At 47.1% G+C, this 22,515-nt stretch overlaps 1 protein-coding gene across 12 annotated transcripts in view; it reads left to right on the top strand.

Annotated features, from left to right (window-relative positions):
- The window catches only part of SYK (spleen associated tyrosine kinase), a 430,546-nt gene that overhangs the window by 375,786 nt on the left and 32,245 nt on the right, over window positions 1-22,515 (top strand). For all 12 annotated transcript variants that reach the window (XM_085632733.1, XM_085632731.1, XM_085632724.1 and 9 more), the window contains one exon: window positions 5,971-6,111. In XM_085632733.1, coding sequence (XP_085488859.1) covers window positions 5,971-6,111 — 141 coding nt within the window. The remainder of the gene's footprint in view (window positions 1-5,970; window positions 6,112-22,515) is intronic.

Raw genomic sequence — 22,515 nt, 5'->3', positions numbered from 1 at the left:
GATCGTGTGAAGGGAGCCAAAATGTGTGTGACACGCGATGGCACTGTGTGAGCTGGCAAGTCTGATGTTCCCTGCTTGACAGTGTCTCCATGTCCTTAACGAATGAGAGGGCTTTTACCCGTTTCCTACCTATTTGTTTGAAAAATGGGGCAGGGACTTCTCTGTACCCTAACTCTTCCATTTGCAAGATGGAAACGCTACTTTTTGAATACAATTTCCCAGGTTTATAGCGTATATAGATCCTATAAGGACACACCAAATGTACTTTCTAAAGATGTTATTTTTTAGCAAAGCATATCGCATGGAAAGAGACTAAAAACTGAGACATAAGTTTAAATGCTGGGCTGAGGTTGAAATTCCAACCATATTTTTGCTTGGCAAATAGAGCTCGAATGATGGAATAGGTGTTTAAGCAGTGTGCATTTTGTACTGTGTAGCCATGTGCCCAATTTCCCTGGGAATGCCCATAGCCCAGTTATGACAGATGGAGGTAATTTTGCAGTGAGCACCGCAAGACATGGTGTGATCTTTGGTGCCTCCAGGTTTTTGTATAGGTGCCAGAGAGCAAAGTAAAGTGAAGAAGACTTTGCTTTCGGAATGTGTCACATGCTCCCTGTCCGAGCAGGTGCTTTCTATCATGTTGCTGTTCTCCCCTTAACCCAATTTGACTTATTGATATTAAATGTATTGCTGCAGGCCAGACTTCTAAATCTTTTAGTAATAATTTTACATAACATTTAGCCTCTACAATCAATGAGGTAATCAGTCTGTAATTTGTGTCCAGCCCTGGATCATCTTTTTATATATCGGATGCAGAATGGAACTTCTCACAGCTATAGAGGGCGAGAAGGGCAGGAGACCAGAAATCAACGTTAGATTGGAAATGAGCAGTGGGGAAGACATTGAGCTGTGGTGCTCCATCTGATCTTGAGGTTCTTAAACTATATTTAAGGTTGAAATATAATGCACCATGAGTCAACATACATGGGGAAAACCTATCTCCTTAGTTATCCACATTTAGTGTATTGATGTGGGCATTCCAACTTTCACCAAGAATTGAGTTACCAGGTTCTTTTATATGCTAGCGATTAAGATTATTTATTTATTTGGGATTCCTATGCAAAATATTTGAGTTATTTCAGCCACCAAGCATCCGTGTGTGTTCTCTTATCCACCCAAACTAGCTGGATATATATTTTCCTAAGAGATCTTGCAGGAGACTTCCTGATAAGTCTTAGAGATATGATTAGCTCTCTTTTCTGCTGTTTTAATTTTTGCATGTCCCATATTTCACTGATAGAACCTCTGTGTGTAGATAGATTAAAAGATGCACTGGGCCCTAGTGATAGCATGAACATTTTAAGATATGACCATATAGAGTAACAGGTTGCTTGCGAGAACGCCTCTTCTAGAAGAGGCTTAATCTACTCCCCTCCCCCTCCCACAGTTAGCCATATAGTGAGACTGCCCAAGATGATCTCTGAGCATTTCAGACACTTTAATATGTTGTAATCATTAGCTTTACCAATTGTCCTAAGTGTCTGATGGTTTGGGGGCTGATGCATCAGATGTATGTTTGAGCCACATCGCTTCGTAAGCATTCAATAATTTTAAATGAATTGACCTTGCCAAAGAACTCTGCTGAGACAAAAGTTTAGTGCAACACTGCCTTTCATTGGGCTGAAAAGCTTGTGTTTTTCATTGGCCTATTAGCAGGGAGTGTTCCATCCAGGAAACATACATTGAATGACTGTAATGACTTAAGAAGTCTAGCACCACTTGGATCATGCCTTTGATGTGCACATATATTTAGAATGTACAGTTTCAGTTTGTGTGTCATGGTCCTGTGGACTCTCCTTGCCACTGAAAGTCTTGACCATGCTTGGCTATTTGCTGATTACTAGTATCTCCAGAGTATGAGCACCATTAAATGTCATCCCTTTGGCAGCATGTGGTTGCTTAGAAAAAGACTTAACTTGTACCCTAAAACATGTTTGGTAGCCTCATAGAACAGCATGGCTATATCAAACAGAATGTATACCTGATACCTGCTGATCAAAGCAACACTGATGTTGTTATGGTCACACAGGACACTTCTTGCTGTTGGTTTAGTTAGTTCTTGTGCATGAAGTGCACTATTGCAAAAAAATTTGATCATACGGCAAATTAATCATAGCCCTTTGAGATACAATATAACCTCTAGTCTGATCCCTATCATATTTTGAGAAGAGGGTGGGATATGAAACCTGTAGTAAATCAAAAAGTCCTGAGATTGTTCTGAAGTCTGATGAGGGCTTGCAGTACCATACGAAAGGATAACATTGCCAGTTGACACTTGTTAGACCACAGCCTCTTACTGCACACAAAGTTCTGGTATCTCAGATCCACATCATGCAAGGGCCTTCTGGATTTGTTAGGAAATCTAACAAAAAATTAATTTTATTCCATGTGATTACTGTGTTATACTGTGGCTTATTTTCAAACCTAATATCAAGTTGTAGAATAGACCAAGACAAGACCTCAAAAATAGTAGCCAACTGGGTGGCTCTTCACAACTAAATGCCTTTCATTATTTTGTCTTGCGGATATTGTGGTACTATCAGTGCTTAATTCATAAAAACATAAGTGCCAGGGTCCTCCTCAGGAGGCCACCGCAGCTTGCACCACCCATTGCTCCTGCCAGCGATGCCAATGACAATACCAACACAACTACTAACCATCACACTCCTACAAGTGTAATAATTCAGACTATTTCAGGTGTCGAACACTGTAAGAATGGCTTCAGGGGCAGGTATCAGTCCTGTACAATGTATGTGGAATTAATAAACAATTCCTGTTGATGCTCATTTCTAAATTAGACAGAGCACCACCATGTGGCAGACTGTCATAAGTGCAGGTGTTGACAATTTAGTGCCGGTGTCGAGCACAGAAAACCCCTGTCCCAAATTAAGCACTTGGCATTGGTCCATTATTGGCAAAAAATGCTCCAAAGGAGGTCCATCTTTAGATCTTGTACTTAACAAAACTGGATAAATGCAGTAAATGTGTAGGAGGATCCTCCTCCCCAACAACCTATTGCAAGCACTTAATGTAAGCTCACTTCTAGCAGACAGTGTTGCTTAGCATTCAACCAATAACCTGTATGTACTGGATGCCATATTTTAGTGTTGCAGATATTGTAAATATGAAAAAATGCCACGTTTTGACATTTGACATTACAGGCCTTACCTGCAGCTCACAGTAGGCCTCAAGCACTTCCAGTTTGCTGTACTCCCTTTTGGCCATATCAGTATCCCCCAGGTGTTCACCAAGGTGCCTGTCTTCTCCTATCTCGACGACTGGCTGTTGTAGACGGGCTTGCCCCAGGCTGTCGTTTCCCACCTTCAGACTATGGTGGACCTCCTGCATTCGCTGGGGTTCACTGTCAATGTGCTGAAGTCATACATGACTCCCTCTCAGACGATTTCTTTAATCGGAGCAATTCTGGACGTGGTGCTGTTATCCTCCCGAACAGCGAGTCCAGTGAGTCTATGATATTGATGTTTTAGCCTCTATTCTGGATTTCAGTGAATCTGATTCTGAGGCTGCTGGGAATCTTCTGGAACCTTCTGGAGCTCCATGCGATCTGGCTTTCTACTTTCAATCAAGGGAAGGATAGTACAGGTGTAACACCAAAGCCATGTGGAACTGCACCAAACAGGGTGAAGTGGAGTCGTGAACCATTTGTCAAGAGGCCCTGCGTCTCTGTACATGGCTGGAACATCAGGGCATATCCCTAGTGGTTCAACACCTGGCAGACTCTCTGAATGCCGAGGAAGAGAAACTCAACTGAAGATGCCTAGCGGATCATGAATTGCATCTCTGTCCCCACTGCTATAGGCAAGGTCTCATTCAACAGTGTGGAGAAGCTTGGTTGGATCTGTTTGCCACCCCTGAGAATGCACAATATCAGCAGTTCTGTTCACTGGAGTTTCCAAGGTGACTCTCGCTTGAAGACGCTTTTCATCTCTAGTGGAGCTCCGGCCTTCTGTACACCATTCCATCCATACCGCTCCTGCACAGTTCTCAAAAAGATCAGGAATGACTGGGCCCAAGTCATCCTTGTGGCTCTGGACTGGTCTCTGAATGTTTGGTATTCTGAGCTGTTAAGCATTGCCATCGGTCAGGCTGCCTCTTCGGGAGGATCTTCTGTCACAGCAGCAAGTGAGGGTTCTCCGCCGAACCTGTAAACACTCCACCTTATTGCGTGGAGATTGAGCGTCGACAGTTCACAGCTTTTGACCTGCCGGCCGAAGTCTCCAATGTTATCTTGGAAGCAAGGCGTTCCTCCACTGAGACGGTATACAACTGCCATTGGGCAAAGTTTGTGGCTTGGTGTGCAGAGAAACAGGTTGACCCTATTAATGCTACTCTCTCTCAGGTCCTTCTCTTTATCTTTTCCCTTGCCCAGCAGGTCTCTGGACAGCTTAAAGGATATCTTTCTGCCATAGCAGCCTTTCTGTGGTTGCCAAATCAGCCACACCTCATCAGATCCGCTGTTGTAAATAGGTTTTTGAAAGGTTTGCAACACGTTTCCTCCTTCGCCCTTCATTTTGCCTCAGTGAGACCTTAATCTAGTGCTAACATTTCTGATGTGCACTCCCATTGAACCATTTCACAACTGTCCTCTCAGGTCCCTCACCATCAAATCGGTCTTCCTGGTGACAATAATATCTGCCCGGAGGATCAGTGAGTTTCAGGCTTTGCCATCCAAGTGTACATACCTGAACCTCTACCCAGACAAGCTGGTTCTTCGCACTAGAGCTTCCTTTCTGCCAAACGTTGTTACTCCTTTTCATGTAGGCCAGTCCATCACCCTGCCTATCTTTTACCCTCCGCCACATCCCTCTTAAGAGGAGGAGCGACTTCACCATTTGGACCCAAAAAGAGCATTGTCGTTCTACCTTGAATGCACTAGGTAGCTCCGGGTGAACAACCAACTCTTTGTGGGGTATGTTGGCGTGAAGAAGGGAAAGGCCGTACAGAAGTGGACCATCACCTGATGGATCGTGCTCATCATTAAGATCTGCTATGCATTGGCTAAGAAGCAATCCCCTGAGGGTTTGCTTGCTCATTCCACCAGAGCTAAGGCTGCAGCCACTACATTGGCATGCAGAGTTCCGGTCTTGGATATCTGCTGTGCAGTGAAGTGGGCTTCTCTACACACATTCATGAAGCATTACAGCCTGGACAGTCGGGTCCATTGGGATGGACACTTTGTTTGGTCCTGCAGGACTTTCTAGTAAATCTGTTTTGCAAACCAACCACCGGGGAGGTATTGCTTGGCTTTCTATTCTAAGGTAAGGAATCTGTGGCTTTGGAAATGTCCTGTCTGTTACAGATACTATCTAGCAGCAGATTCCATGTCAATCCACCCATTCTTCCCACTTTGCAAACGGAATTTTAGGGACAGGGCTGTTCCCCTTTCAGGGCCCTAGTTTTCCACACCAATGGTCAGTGTTTTTCATGGCTCTGTGTTCCTGGCATGGAAAGTCTAAAAAAGAAACTGATTTCAGCAAGCTGGGGTGGCACCTATATAGGCACAATGCACATCACTTCCGGTACCGATGACGCCAACGATGCCTCGCAGGGCCGAACGAAACCACCTACTGATATGCAGGGGTACTGCTCACCAAGCAAAGTTCGGATCTAGTCTGACACCTGGAGATAATTCTAAGGTAAGGAATCTGTAGCTAGATAGAGTCTCTAACAGATATGGTGTTACCGAAGGTAAGTAACTTATTCTTCAGGTGCAGTTTTATGAACAAGGTAAGTTCTTAGTTGTTTTACATTTCAGCCTATGCATTGTTTTTAATAATTTTATTGATAGAGTATATACTAACGTTCGTGTACTTACCAACCACATTACAGCTCTGTTACATGTATTTGTTTGAAGTTTGCTAATACATTCTTACTTTTAAATCTTTCTAGGCAAAAACCCATGGCAAATGGCCTGTCAAGTGGTTTGCTCCTGAATGCATATGCTACTTCAAGTTTTCCAGCAAGAGCGACGTCTGGAGTTTTGGAGTACTGATGTGGGAGACATACACTTACGGACAGAAGCCTTATAAAGTATGTTGCTTATTTAGTTGTGCATAATAGTTAGAAGCACATTTATTTAGATTTAGATAATGGTTAGAAGCATTTATTTATTGTTTTTTAGCTGAGCATTTTACAGAGAGCCTTTTATTACAGCAGGATCTCTTCGAACATGAGGTCCTCTTTACAATGGTGTTACACGTTCAACAGTGTCCTGGCAACCAGCACAGCCTAATAACTCGGACCTTTGGAGTTACAGATACTGGGAGGACATCAGAACCTCTGTGGTAGAAGATAGATGGAGTTATCGCACATTTAAATTAGGACTCTTAGTGCCCCCTTAAAAATGAGGAACTGCCATGGGAATTTTATAATTGAGACACAATCACAGTTACTAGAGTTTAATGTTGATGAAGGGAAGAGGGAGAAGTATTTTTATTTTTTTATTTCCCTGTTTAAATGTGGACATATTTACAATTTTAGACACAGGAAGATATCCAGTCTGCCAGACTCACAAAAATACTGGTCAAGTGGCGAAGCCCAATTAGAACTCAGCGTTCCAGGTTTCAAAGTTGCCAATCTGGATGCTGATCTCATGCTGCGAATACGATTATGAGAGAAGCGCTGGGATTGGTCTGTGAGGCCTGCATTCGCATTCGCTTTCAGTCAGGGCCTGTGAGTTCTCCACCTGGCTGTGCAACAAAGCTCGGGTTGGAGAAATGCTAAGTGCACAAATCGGTTTGGCCATCCTAAGACAGCCGTCCAAACCGGCATGCACGCTTACAGTGCCCATTATTCCTCCCTGAAGCTGAGGATGGCACCATCCCACGCTATTACTCGGCTGGCTCTGGCTCAGGGAATAACAGATTGATAATAAAATTGTTTTATTATCATTTTATTTTTTACGTTTGCCTCTGCTGGTTATAAGCAGTGGGGCAACGCTCCTCTGCCATAACGGAGGAGCCTTGTCTTATACAAGGAGTGCTGTCGTAAAATTATATTAGTTCTCCTTTTACTTTTTACCCATCTTCTTGTGCACTGCTCTTCTTTAACTCTTCTCCCAGCTTCCTCTGTTGTTCTTCTCGCTGCTCTCAAGATGTTTATCTTTATTACTTTTTGCTTTTCTAAAGGCGCTTAATTTATCTTGATTGGCTGTTCCCCTGTCCCAACACTAAATATGTTCAGAACATTCACATTTCTCTGCTTTTAATCGACTGGACTATTTGCCATAAGCCCAATTATCCCCCTTGAGGCAAACCAGTATGTTTCACTAATCCGTTATTGCTCATTTTGTTTGCTCTCTTAGCATGTCATTTATTTTGTACCTACTCCTTGGGAAATATCAGTCACCCACTGTCTTTTGAGAAATAACACTTCTCTTTTCTTGTTCTCATTTTCTCAAATATTCCCATTTAATGGTCCATTTCTGGCTCAATTGCAACCTATTTCACCGTATCCAAGAAATATTTCTTTTTGTGATAACTCGTCTACCTTAATTTATTAAACATACTCCAGATTCACCCACTCCACAGCAGATGTTGTCCTACAGAAAAAGCTCATGGTGTTTTATTGTGAACCCATGCCTTTATAAGGGTTTTTCATGTAGTAAACCTGGCAACTTCTGTACATGTGCCATTGTAATCAATGGTGACACAGCAATACATTTAACTGCTCTGTAGCCACTGGACACAGCAGGGAATTTTTGTGTATGTGTGACTATCACTGTATACGAACTAGTGTGCATGCTGAGGAGCTCACCTGGGTTGTATGCATACACAGTTGTCTGTGCAAAAGGACCATGGCAAACTTGTAAAAAAAGTTAATTGATAACAATGATAGTTCTGGAGTAAATGTGCCAATCAGAGAATAGCCGATAAGTACATGAGGAGTATCACTGATCAGGCCATTTAACCAACTTGAGGCAGTGTCAACCAGATCCTAATGCAGGCCCTTGCAACCCTTGAGGCACGGGGCAGGAAGCCCCATTCAGCTTAAGGCCGATTAATATCTGTTCAATACAAAATTCTCAGGGGTGCCTCATTACATTATATGGTACAGGGCCAACATCATTTTGCATTATGCCACTGCCCTTAACTCCTAGGCCAGAAATGGTTATTATAATATTAAAGTCTTGAATAATGCTTCTGTTTCTTCTCCATGGCAGAGGAATTTGAGCGATCATTAAATAGTATGCATACAGTGTGCGATTCGCCCACTATTCAATCTTCCCCACAATCATGGCCCAAGGAGTGATAGCACAATTTGTTGGTTGGCCATGGTGTAGTCCTTTATTCACATTAACTTTGATCATTTACCCAAACGTAAGCGCATTCAAGAATTTCTTAAAGTCAGAAGAAGGACAATCAGATGCAAACAAGAGTCAGAAGGTTACATTAGGTGAAAGATAGTATTTACATTATAAACATTGCAGCAATCATCAGGACATGTACATTGTGGTGAAGTTCCCTGTGCTCGTTGTGGCAGCAGACCCAAACTTGCACTGACCCATGAATACCACCAAGGGCATCCCTGCAGCATTGATGGAACATATTGACCAGAAGTCATTGGTTGCAACTTTCTCCAACCCTCCATCCTGAAGGTAACTTCCTCACCAGTGCACAGCATAACTCATTGGCTCTGCCGAGGTACCTGAACACAGGTGCAGCCCCAAACTTTCTAACTTGGGCATCTCAGGTAGGACAGGAGAGTCCAGGACCACCAGCAGGTCAGTACCTCTAAGACCAGCCTAGTGCCCAAATTAATGCTCTCCCTGTCCAGGGGTCAGTCCACTTCTCGGTATCCCCCACTGTTTTGTTGCTAGGGACCCTGCCGCTCCCTTAACTTGCCATCAGTCTGCACTGTCCTAGAGATGCTGGAAGGGACAAAGAGGGTGCCCCTGTGCCAACTTCCACCTTATATTGCCCCTTGAGCCCTCTGATGTTACTGGCTGACTCGTGCAGATCCGGTTGCTCCCCTCTGTTCTCCTGCTGGGTATCGTAGCGCTTCTCCCACGCTGCTTGTAATATCTGCATTCTTCAGCTGGACTACCATAGCGCCGCATTGTGCATTTGACTCGCTCTGTCCTCAGCGCTGCTTTGCTGCTTTGTGATTGCTGCTCTGTGTTTGCTCTGTGACCAATTTCATAGCGCCGCCTGTCACTCTTAATGAGCTGTGCTCATAGCGCTACTCTTTGTCAGCCATTTCTTTTTTAAAATATATATTTTGATCATTGCGCCCCACTGCTCGCCCCAACCTCTCCCTGCGTTAAGTGTTTGTTGTTGTTGCAGCCATTTGCTTCCTGTGACGTCCTAGCCCGTCCCTCCAATCACGCTCCCGCCTCCCAGCTGAGCCTGCCTCCCTCAGATAGATAAGACCGACCCCTCCCCCCCGAGAGCTGTGACCGTCCTGACTCGTGCAGATCCGGTTGCTCCCCTCTGTTCTCCTGCTGGGTATCGTAGCGCTTCTCCCACGCTGCTTGTAATATCTGCATTCTTCAGCTGGACTACCATAGCGCCGCATTGTGCATTTGACTCGCTCTGTCCTCAGCGCTGCTTTGCTGCTTTGTGATTGCTGCTCTGTGTTTGCTCTGTGCCCAATTTCATAGCGCCGCCTGTCACTCTTAATGAGCTGTGCTCATAGCGCTACTCTTTGTCAGCCATTTCTTTTTTAAAATATATATTTTGATCATTGCGCCCCACTGCTCGCCCCAACCTCTCCCTGCGTTAAGTGTTTGTTGTTGTTGCAGCCATTTGCTTCCTGTGACGTCCTAGCCCGTCCCTCCAATCACGCTCCCGCCTCCCAGCTGAGCCTGCCTCCCTCAGATAGATAAGACCGACCCCTCCCCCCCGAGAGCTGTGACCGTCCTGACTCGTGCAGATCCGGTTGCTCCCCTCTGTTCTCCTGCTGGGTATCGTAGCGCTTCTCCCACGCTGCTTGTAATATCTGCATTCTTCAGCTGGACTACCATAGCGCCGCATTGTGCATTTGACTCGCTCTGTCCTCAGCGCTGCTTTGCTGCTTTGTGATTGCCGCTCTGTGTTTGCTCTGTGCCCAATTTCATAGCGCCGCCTGTCACTCTTAATGAGCTGTGCTCATAGCGCTACTCTTTGTCAGCCATTTCTTTTTTAAAATATATATTTTGATCATTGCGCCCCACTGCTCGCCCCAACCTCTCCCTGCGTTAAGTGTTTGTTGTTGTTGCAGCCATTTGCTTCCTGTGACGTCCTAGCCCGTCCCTCCAATCACGCTCCCGCCTCCCAGCTGAGCCTGCCTCCCTCAGATAGATAAGACCGACCCCTCCCCCCCGAGAGCTGTGACCGTCCTGACTCGTGCAGATCCGGTTGCTCCCCTCTGTTCTCCTGCTGGGTATCGTAGCGCTTCTCCCACGCTGCTTGTAATATCTGCATTCTTCAGCTGGACTACCATAGCGCCGCATTGTGCATTTGACTCGCTCTGTCCTCAGCGCTGCTTTGCTGCTTTGTGATTGCCGCTCTGTGTTTGCTCTGTGCCCAATTTCATAGCGCCGCCTGTCACTCTTAATGAGCTGTGCTCATAGCGCTACTCTTTGTCAGCCATTTCTTTTTTAAAATATATATTTTGATCATTGCGCCCCACTGCTCGCCCCAACCTCTCCCTGCGTTAAGTGTTTGTTGTTGTTGCAGCCATTTGCTTCCTGTGACGTCCTAGCCCGTCCCTCCAATCACGCTCCCGCCTCCCAGCTGAGCCTGCCTCGCCCCTCCCCTTCAACTATCCACTTATGACAGTGGCTTTTGCGCGCAGCGTTCACGCGCAGCGATCGCGCCCCATTCGCGCCGAAGGTGCGCCAAAGGTAAGCCCGTCTACGCCCGTCCGCGCCTGGACCGCGCCCAGCGCCAGAGCCCCTGGTCCTCGTAATGCCCACCCCTCCCGCATTACTTACTTTGCCACCACCCTCCTAGCCCTCAACCCCGGCCGTTCCCCCAACTGCGTCCAAGCGGCTCCGGGACACACCCATGGACCCTTTTCCTGCTACTCCTGCAAGTTCGATGGCACCAAGAACAACTCTTCATCTATGAACACACAACAGATATCCGATCCCAACCACCTACAATGCATCCTGCTCAACACTCGCTCGGTCCACAGGCACGCCATTGACCTCTGGAATCTACTCGACACCATCTCTCCGGACGTCGCCTTCCTAACAGAAACATGGATGAATGCCTCTTCAGCCCCAGACATCACCATTGCCATTCCGGAAGGCTATAAGATCATTCGCAAGGACCGTACCAGCCACACAGGAGGAGGCATCGCTATCGTCCATAAGAAATCCATCCGCATCTCAACCAGCTCAGACGTCAATCTCGCCAACTCTGAATACCTTCACTTCCAGATCCACATCGACCCCAACACCACACTCAGAGGCACCCTCCTTTACAGGCCACCAGGACACCACGCACAATTTAGTGAAGACATCACGGACTTCATCACTCCACACGCGCTCCCCTCCGAGGACTACATCCTCTTGGGAGACCTCAACTTTCACCTTGAAAAGAACAACGACCGCAACACCACCACCCTTTTGGACAACCTCGCAAACCTCGGACTTAAACAACTTGTCACTACCCCCACCCACATCGCAGGTCACACACTCGACCCTATCTTCACCTCCAGCAAGCATGTTTCCTTCAGCCACACCACAGCTCTCCTTTGGACTGACCACAGCTGCGTTCACTTCACCTACAACAAGCCCACATCCAACAACCACCCCCAACCCACTCTGCAAAGAAACTGGAACAAAATCACCATCGACCAGATCTCCTCATCGCTTCTTCAAAGGCCCCCCGCCCACTCCTCAAACCCAGACCAAGCAGCCACCAACCTCACCCAATGGTTATCCAACAGCGCCGACATCCTAGCACCACTGAAAAAACGACAAATCAAACTAGGCAGCAAGAAGGCCTCCTGGTTCAACGATGATCTTAAGAAATCCAAGAAACTCTGTCGCTCCCTCGAGAAGGCCTGGAAAAAAGACCCAACCACCAGCACCAAGGACGCCTTCAAAAACGCCACCCGCATACACCACCAACTAATCCGAAATGCCAAGAAAGCAGCCCTCAAGAACCGTCTAGATAACAACGCCCACAACAGCAAGGAATTATTCAACATCGTCAAGGAATTTACCAACCCCTCAGCCAACTCCAACGACATCACCCCCTCTCAAGCCCTCTGCGACTCCCTAGCCTCATTCTTCCACAACAAAATTGCAGACATCCACAACAGCTTCGACAACCAACCCGAAGACCAACCCACCCAATCCCCTGCAGGACCCCCACCCCCCCTGAACATCCTCAATGACTGGAAGCCAATCTCCACTGAGGACACCATCCGTCTGATGAACTCTATCCACTCAGGATCCCCCACAGACCCTTGCCCTCACCACATCTTTAACAAAGCAGACTCCATTATTGCACCGCACCTCCGAGACGTCATCAACTGCTCCCTCAACTCCGCAACCTTCCCGGAAAGCTGGAAACATGCCGAACTCAGCGCCCTCCTGAAGAAACCCACAGCTGACCCCACCGAACTCAAAAACTATCGCCCTATCTCACTCCTTCCATTCCCGGCCAAAGTCATCGAGAAAGCTGTCAACAACCAGCTCGCCGCATTCCTCGAAACCACCAAATCCCTCGACTCCTCACAGTCCGGCTTCCGAGCCAAGCACAGCACCGAAACCACCCTCATCGCAGCAACAGACGACATTCGAACTCTACTGGACAATGGAGACACAGTCGCCCTCATCCTCCTCGACCTCTCCGCAGCCTTCGACACAGTCTGCCATAGCACCCTTCTACAGCGCCTCAAAAACATCGGAATCCAAGGAAAAGCACTGGAATGGATCACCTCGTTCCTCTCCGGAAGAACCCAGAGAGTCCGCCTTCCACCATTCAAGTCAGAGGCCACTGAAGTCATCTGCGGCGTACCTCAAGGGTCCTCACTCAGTCCCACCCTCTTCAACGTTTACATGAGCCCCCTCGCGGCCATCGCACACCAACATAACCTCAACATCATCTCCTACGCCGACGACACTCAACTGATCCTATCACTCACCAGAGACCCTAACACGGCCAAAACCAACCTACACGAAGGATTGAAAGAAGTAGCCGAATGGATGAAGCACAGCCGTCTGAAACTGAACTCAGACAAAACAGAAGTCCTCATCTTAGGTACCTCCCCCTCCGCCTGGGACGAATCTTGGTGGCCAGAGGCCCTTGGAAAAGCACCCATCCCGACGGACCACGCACGGAACCTGGGCGTCATCCTGGATTCCTCACTCTCGATGAACAGACAAGTCAACGCCGTTTCTTCATCTTGCTTCAACATTCTTCGCATGCTCAAAAAAACATTTCGCTGGATCCCTACCAAAACTAGAAAAACAGTCACCCACGCTCTGGTCACGAGCCGACTGGACTACGGAAACACCCTCTACGCCGGCACCACCGCAAAACTCCAGAAAAAACTACAACGCATCCAGAACGCCTCAGCCAGGCTCATATTAGACATCCCGCGTAAAGAACACATCTCTGATCACCTGAAAAACCTCCACTGGCTCCCCGTCAATAAGAGGATCACTTTCCGGCTTCTAACCCACGCACACAAAGCACTCTACGAAATCGGACCCGAATGCCTCAACACACGACTATCCTTCTACACCCCCTCCCGCCAGCTACGATCCTCCAACCAAGCCCTTGCCACTGTACCTCGCATCAACAAAACCACCATGGGAGGTAGATCCTTCTCCTACCTAGCAGCTAAAACTTGGAACTCACTTCCCACTCACCTTCGCCTTACTCAGAACCACCTAGCATTCAGAAAGCAACTCAAAACGTGGATATTCGACAAGTAACTCCCCACCCTTCTACAAGCGCCTTGAGACCCTCTGGGTATGTAGCGCGCTATATAAATCTTTTGACTTGACTTGACTTGACTGGCTGGCCCCCACCAGTAATCCCTTCCAGCGCTATGGGGGAAGGGCACCCCTCCCGCCTGTGTTGCAACTAAGGGCGCCCGCCCCGAAGTCTGGGTGGCACCAAATAAAGTATGCATTCAACATGCAATTCACCCACTACTCAACCCTCCCTACTATCATGGCTCAGGGAGAGACAACACAGTTTGTAGATCAGCCATGGCATAGTCCTTTATGCACATTAATTTTGATCATTTACTCAAGCATAAGCATCATCAAGAATTTCTTAAGGTCAGATGAAGGACAGTGAGATGCAAACAAGATTCAGAAGGCTACATTAGGCGAAAGACTGTATTTACATTATAAACATTGCCACGATCATCAAGACATGTAAATTGTGGTGAAATCATCTGTGCTTGTTGTGCCAGCAGGGACTAACTTGTACCTACCCCCGAGTACCACCCAGGACATCCCTGCATCACTGATGGAACATATTGACCAACAGTCATTTGTAGCAACTTTCTCCAACCCTCCATTCCTGGAGGTAACTACCTCACCAGATCACCGCATAACGCAACAGCCCTGCTGGGGTACCTGAACACAGGTGCAACCCCCAGAAATGTTCTAATTTAGGCATCTTGGATAGGGCAGGAGAGTCCAGGACCACCAGCAGGTCAGTACCCCCTCCCACCAGCCTGGTGTCCAAATCAATGCTCCCCCTGTCCATGGGTCAGTCAGTCCAGCCAAAATTACACATCACAGTATCCCCAGTTAGTTTGTACCAGGGACCCCGCCACAGGGAGAGGAGCTTACTGGCGCTCTCGTCCTCCCCCCTCACTGCCCTTGGCTGAGCCGTACCTCCAAAATGGCCCCCAATATGGTCTGGATTAATAGCTCCTGGCCCCTGGGGGGCAAATGCACCCCATCCTTGTGGAATGATTCTGGTTGCAAAGTGTGTACTGACTTTATGTACAGTTGCAGAGAGGCTCTTATGGTAATTTTTCAAGTGGGTATTTGTGACCCCCTGTTATTGACTGTAAAAAACACAGTGATGGTGACCTGCAAGGTAAAGCAGACCACTATGCATGACCCGAACTGGAAAACTTAGATGCATTCAAGATATTGTTTGATGTTTAGCTCTAAAACAATGTATGTTTAATTCTCTCTTTCTTTAGCTGGAATTGCTGTGTTCTTTACTTTCTCTAAAACTGAAAAAGTTTAATTACAAAATTGTAAAAAAAAAGCACATCACTAGGCCTGTGTTTGCATTCCTAACATGTTTTGTTTTTCTTTCGTGTTTGTAAAAACGTCAGGGGAGGCAGGATGTGGTTCCCTGGACCAGTGACTACTTCCCTTAGTTCCCAAGGCTGCTCAAAGAATTCACAAAGCGCCGGTATCAAGGGGGCACCTTCTCCTTGTGAATTATTCCCCTTTAATTCCCCTGTGATGGGGCAAATTGCAGGGTTTGTGACTGCAAAAGGGTTTTCTACATCTTACACATAGTATTGCATCTCCAATAAGGTCCCTTGCTCCTTAAACATTTGTTTGTACAGAGTCCACAAAGTGGACATTTGAGGACATGCTCTCATGTGGATCTGGACTGTTCTCACTGGAAGAATTCCTGCGATCACATGCCACCCTACTCCTCTGAAGCACTGTGTAGGAAGGTAGGATCCTTCTGCATGTGGACCACCACTTTTTGCCTGGTGCTAAGCTGGTTTTTGACTAGTCGGACTGGGATCCTGCCAATCAGACCCCCAGTCTATCTGCTTTTTAACTAAAGTGTTGTGTTATGTACTTAGGTACACCCCAGATTGGATACTGGGGTACCATCGTCAGTCCCTAGTATATGGTACCCATGAAACCAGGGCATAGGTACCCCAGAGGCCCCCCATGGGCTGGGGCATGTATTATGCCACCCATTAGAGGCCATGCAAAATGAAACTACCGGCTTGCCATTGCAGCCTGTGTAAGTTGCTGCATGTACCACTTGCTAAAGATGTAGGTTTACTATATCAAAGGGTCACTACACTTAAAACCTATAAGTTACCCCTATAGCAGGCCTTTACAATCCTGAAGGCAGGGTGCTTGGTTCTGAGTGAGTGGGTGCCCCGCATGAGCAGAACACCACTACAGCCTACAGAGTCCATTCTCCCTGGTTGTCAGTGAAGCAGCCACACACTTATATAGTGGGTTATTACGTGACTGCTTGATGACCAATGTCGAAAACGGCTGCAACTAACCCTATTGTGTTTAGTGTCAAACATGTTGGATTCATACCCCCACACTGGTAACCGGTGTTCATACCCCCACACCAGTAACTGGTGTGGGAGGTATGATTCCACCCACCAGGAAGGCCCTTCGTGGGGTTCTCTGTGTTCCGGGTACCAGCCTTCTAGTTTCGGACAGCCCAAAAGGGTTGCTGCTGACCAGAGACACATTTCTGCCCTCCTACTGCTGAGCCAAGCTTGAGCAGGGGAAGGCAGAACAATAGGCATCCTGTCACAGGGAGGTGTGACCACCTCCCAGACAGGATTTAGTGTATTAGGGCTGGATGGGTGCACTTGCCAGTGACCTGGAAGTCTACATGAGGGGCACATTTGGTGACCCTGTGCATAGTCCAGTTCAAACCAGTCCTGGGAGACATTGGCTCCCACTCTGGCACGAAACTGGACAAAGGACAGGGGAGTAACCTCCCCCCTGTCCAGACCCTCTCCTTGGAAGGTCCCCTGAATCTTTCTAACCCTCTCCCATGGGTACTTAAGGGCTTACCTGGCTGTAGGACCTTAGATTCGTTGTGGACAAGATTCAAAATTGAAACCACTGCACTTATACTGTCTGGGCTCTCTGGACTTCGCGGAAGTCAGGACTCCAGTCTATCTGCTTTTTAACTAAAGTGTTGTGTTATGTACACATTTCCCTTCCAGTCTGCTGCATTGTCTGTGCACCATCCAGGAACCTTCCAAGATCTGTGAAGCATCAAGGACAACAGAAGTAATCTCCCTTGGAGTGAAGGAGTCACTCCTCTGCATTCTCAGACACCCCAACGAAGACGACCGGTCTGCATAGCCCGAGCTCCTCCGGACTCTGCTACTGAGGTGGTGGTTTTCCTCGGCCCCCGAGGTCTGCTCTCCCCTCTGACCAAGTTTGAGGCCAGCAGCTCAAGTGGGGTTTGCAATAACCGAACCCCTGAGTACCAAGTCACCTTTGCAGTTGCAAAGGTTTGTTGAAATCTTTGCAAGAAGATCATTGGGCTCCAAGTAGCCCCAATCCTGAGCACCTCCTGTGACCAGAATCTTTGCATTGTTTGCATCGTGGCCTGCCTCTTTTTTTGAGCTGCTCGAGGTCCTCCAGCGACTCCTGTTCCATTGGCCTGTGGGTCCATTTGAGGGTCACCTTTGATTTCCTTGGGCTCCCCTGATTGCTCGGGGCCTTCCCTCCTGCGTGGGTGGCCTTTGCCGAAGGTTGTTGGTGCTCCCGTGAGACATCGACCCTTCAGCACTCAACATCCTTCATTGGACAGCTCATATCAGGGTCCTGGTCATCCTCGGCATCTCCTGGTCTCCGCAGCTGCAGAGTCAAGGTTACCGTCAACTATCCTGAAGCACTCGACATCGTTGGGCATTCATCTACCGAGCCCCTGGTCACTCTCAAGTGATCCACACTCTGTCCCCTCTGATTTCAAGTACTCTTCGACAAGAATCCGCATTTGGATTCCCACGGACACACTTTCTCCTCTTCCAGCAGCGGCACTTTCCTTAAGTCCTCCTTTGGGTTCGACAGCGGTTTCCGACACCACTTCACATCTATGCACCCGGCTTCCCTGGGATAGGTAACTTGGATACTTCGGTATCCATGGGTGGGGTGCCTCTCCAACCTTCTGTCTTCTATGGGGTTTCTTCAAAGTCCATTGTGAAGGGTCCCTAATCTTTAAAAATCCAACCATGACTTGCACATTGACTGTATGGAGCACACAGTTGTGTTCTCACACTGCACACGCACTCCGTGGAGTCCTTATCTTCTCACCTTGGGTGGAACAGCTACCACTTGGATAGCTTTCTAAGGTTGTCTGAGACCTCCTAAATCACCATAAGGGTTGTCTGGACTGGTGCAAGGTGCCCGCATACATTAGTGAACATGCCTCCTCCCCCATCCCAACACTCTTCAACATGACTACACTGACAGACGCCATCTGGTCTCATAAACTAAACACCCTCAGGAACTCATTAGCAGCGTTCCACAGGATCCTCTCACCGCCCGACACTCTTCAACATATATGTGACTCCAATTACAGATGGTGTCTGGTCTCACAACATAAACATCATCACATACGCAGACAACACGCAACTGATACTGTCCCTCCAACACCAGGAACAACTTCACTGCATGCATGACCAAAGTGGTGAACTGGTTGAAGTACAACTGCCTCAAGCTAAACTTGGACAAGACCGAAGTGGTGGTATTCAGGAAAGATGTCTCGCCATGGGACTCCGCCTAGTGGCCAATGGATCTTGGTCCTACCCCAACTAACCTTGGAAAACATTATTGACAACAAACTGAACATGGCCCCCACAAGTAAACGCAGTTTCCTTATCCTGCTTAAACACATTGAAGATGTGGACAGACACTAAGAAAATGGTCACTCAAGCCCTCATCACCAGCAGACTGGACTCTAGAAACGCCCTATATGCAGGAATAGCCGACTAGCTCACAAGAAGACTTCAGACCATCCAGAACACAGCAACCAGACTGACCTTCAATCTCCCATGCCTAGCATACATCACACTTCACGTTAAGGAACTCCATTGGCTCCCGATAAACAAGGATGCACACTCCAGACTCCTCACACCTACAAGGCACTCTACAACACAAGTCTTTCCTACCTGAACAGCTACATTTATTTCCACCACCCTTCCAGATGACTCCACTCTACCGAACTTGCAGTAGCACACACCCCATGTCTACACAAAAGTAGATCAGGGTCGCGCCTTCTCATACTTCGCTCCTATAGCATGCACAACCTCCCTCAACACTTCCTTCCTTCTTGAATTCTGCAAGAAGCTGAAGACCTGGTTCATGGAGCAAGCCTTTAAGGGCAGGCCTCACACACCTACCACAAGCACCTGGACACCCTTGTAACACCAAACCATATCTCTGAATTTGTGCCTATGGGACCTCTAGTGACACACCAATAAACCAGCTGTTATCCCACTAACTGGCAAAGGAGAGCACACAATCTGAGCATATGCTTGCCAATGTATTTGTGCCAGCATAAGCAGGTGAGTTAATAGTCATTACCACACACTGCCAGTTTGAGTTGGATTCTGGCTTCAAGAGGAAGCCAGTTCAGCGCCTTCAGATGCGGTGAGATGTGGTCGAATTTGTTTGAGCCTGTTAAGAGTCTGGTGGCGGCGTTGAGGCAAGCTTTTAAGGGGGCCATGGAGATCTTGGGCAGGCCTGAAAGGGTTGAGCATCCGTATTACATACTCCTCTAATTTTATCTCAGAAATGATCAATTATTAACACCTCCGTTTCGAATCGTTCATAGTATTTTTTTTAATCACTCTTCTAACCTTCACTTTCATGGTCTCTTCGATCTCACTAATTTTCCTTTATCACGTTCATCCTACTTTTATTACGGTGTTCAGAAGGCTCAACTTAGCAATATATTCTTCCATTTCCTAGATGATGACATTATCCTCCTTCTCCCCAAGCCCCTTGGGTGCAATAGTGTAGAGTTCCCCTGAAATGGAATGAAGTTTCTGCTCTTCCCAAACAGCACATCTCTTCACTGGAAAAACATCCATTACTTTTATGTTCTGTTGTAATATGGTGAGAGAGTACTTTCAGCACTCCATCAAAATAAACTGAGCACTATTTTTTCTCAAACATTTCTTAGCAACAGATTACTGTTGTGCCAAATGTAGTCCAAGAAGTTCAAGAGACGCATGAGCATAAAAAGGAGTCGCTTACCATTATACCCAAAGCAGGGAAGGACCCCCAACGATGTGCATCAAATTGCCCCATAGCTCTCTTAAACTTGGACGCCAAACTTTACTCCAAGATACTGGCGACTCGCCTAGAAAACATTCTACCCGCACTGGTCCACCTCAACCAATCGGGCTTTATCAAAGGGCGATAGACCCACGATAACCTTCTCAGGGCAGTTCACTTAATAGAAAAGGCACAGAGAAAACACATACCGGCGGCACCTCTCCCCTTAGACACAGAGAAGGCCATTGATCGAGTCGATTGGGCCATTCGTTATCTCACTCTGCATCGGTTTGGTTTTAATGACTCCTTCATAGGAATGATACAGGCCAACTATCATGCCCCCAGGTACCGGATCTTGGTGAATGGAGAGGTCTCTGTCTTCTTCCCGCTCTCTCGTGGGACAAGACAGGGCTGCCCCCTCTCCCCTATGCTTTTCGCCCTATGTATTGAGCCGCTGGCGGCAGGAAGAAGGACGAACCCCAACATTCGGGGGATCAGATTTGGCCAAGATGAACATAACATTTCACTCTTCGCAGATGATGTCCTCTTGCCGGTTACTGACCTGAAGACTTATCTGCCGGCTGTCCAATCAGAACTGGCACACTTCGAAAAGGCAGCTGGGTTCAAGGTGAACTTATCTAAATCCTTCCTCCTCAATTTGACTGTGTCCTGGGAGGCGATGGTGGAGATCGAGGTGACAACCCCCTTCACCTGTGTCCATAAAGAAATTACTTATCTGGGCATCAAGATAACTCCCAAAATTGCTAACCTCAACAAAGCTAATTTTCCCCCCCTCCTCCTACAACTCAAAACAGATTTTAAAAAATGGGGGTCGGCATTAATCTCTCGGATTGGTAGAATAAATTCCATCAAAATTAATGTTTTACCGCGCCTCCTCTGTTTGTTCCAGGGACTTCCCATTGCGGTAGATAGAGACCTGTTTTCCGAACTAAATAAAATGGCAACTAAATTCATATGGCAAAACCAAAGAGCTCACTTATCTCAACAGCTGCTAAGCCCGCCAAGATTGGAAGGAGGCATAGCCCTTCCAGATTTCAATGGTTATTATAAAGCAGCACAACTCCGGGTTATGGCTGAATGGTCCATGAAGGAATCTGAAAAACACTGGCTCCACATGGACCGGCAAATAACAAGCAGAACCATATGGGAACTCCACTGGAAACAGAAGCAATATAGGCCGCCTAACGTATATATCAGCACCTCCACAGCAACCACACTTCGGATATGGGATAAAGTAACCAAGTCTCTGCCTTCATGTGGTTATGTCTAGAAGTAGCCAAGATGGCAGTTGCTGCAGCTTGGAAGGAGCCAGAGGCCCCCTCCCTTACCCAGTGGCGTGTATGACTGTGGCGGGCCTTGCCCTCGAGAGGATGACTGACATTGTGGAGGACTCACGGAGGGGCTTCAATTATGTTTGGACCTCTTTGGTGAGTTGCCTCTCAGAGGGGTTGCCCTTGTTTGCCTGCGAGCCGAGATTACGGGCTCTCCACCTCTTTCAGACTAAGCGGTTTGGGCTCCCCCCTTGATCCGCTCAGTAGATCACCTTGTCCACACAGGGGGCAGCCTTTGGAGGGGGTGGTTGCGGTACATCCTGGAGATATGGGAGATAGGCCCCCAATGCTCGTGGGCTCAGCACTGTGATCCCGGTCCCGACCTGTCCCCCAACTCATCTGGACCACTTGCTCATATCACAATGGTGTAGTTGTATTGCTGTTTGTTTTCTTTTTGGTTTAATCAGAGTCTATTCTTTGTATAAGCCGTGCATTATTTGGGGACCCCGGTTCGCAAGTGGAATGTTAAAACCTGGAACATATAAGCTTTACATTGAATTGTTGTAGGGGCAACCCTCTCTTACCTAGGGAAACAAGTGAAGCTACATGAATTGTGTAGAGAACTTATGGAACTTGTGGAAATGCTGTACTTTCCCTTTAGATATCTGTTACTCTTGCCATGTGAACTGTGCATGCGGGAGCTACAATGTACTGCGAAACGTTTTAAAATCAATAAAGTTTTTGACATTTTACTTAAAACCACAGCTTCTATGTGTGATATCCGTAGATAAAAAGTGTACATGAAAGTCACAATTTGCATCGTAAGAACAAGTTGTGTTTTTTTTCTAGTGAGATAAATAAAAATTCGGGACCACTTGGGCACCACTCACCCTCTTTTCTTAGAAGCCCATATATGGAGAACACCAGTCAGACGAATTCCCAAAATGAGGAAATCATGCTTCCTCAAAATAAATTGTACCAATACAAATACCCAAAAGGGGACAAGAAAACGGGTAAAGATTAAAAGGACAGGGTTAGAGGCATAAGCATTGTGATATGAGTATAGACATAGGGTATAGGCAAGAGTACAGGTCCAAGGCTATTGGCAGACATTTATATACTAGGGTACCGGTAGGGTTAGATGTAAAAGGATGAAGCAACTGGTATGTAGGCTGGGGTAGAGGTAGGATGACATAGGTAAAGGTACTA

Source organism: Triturus cristatus, chromosome 2_1, assembly GCF_964204655.1.
Source record: "Triturus cristatus chromosome 2_1, aTriCri1.1, whole genome shotgun sequence".
Lineage (NCBI taxonomy): Eukaryota > Metazoa > Chordata > Amphibia > Caudata > Salamandridae > Triturus > Triturus cristatus.
The sequence above is the reverse complement of the archived record's forward strand: the minus strand, read 5'-3'. Positions and strand labels throughout refer to the sequence as shown.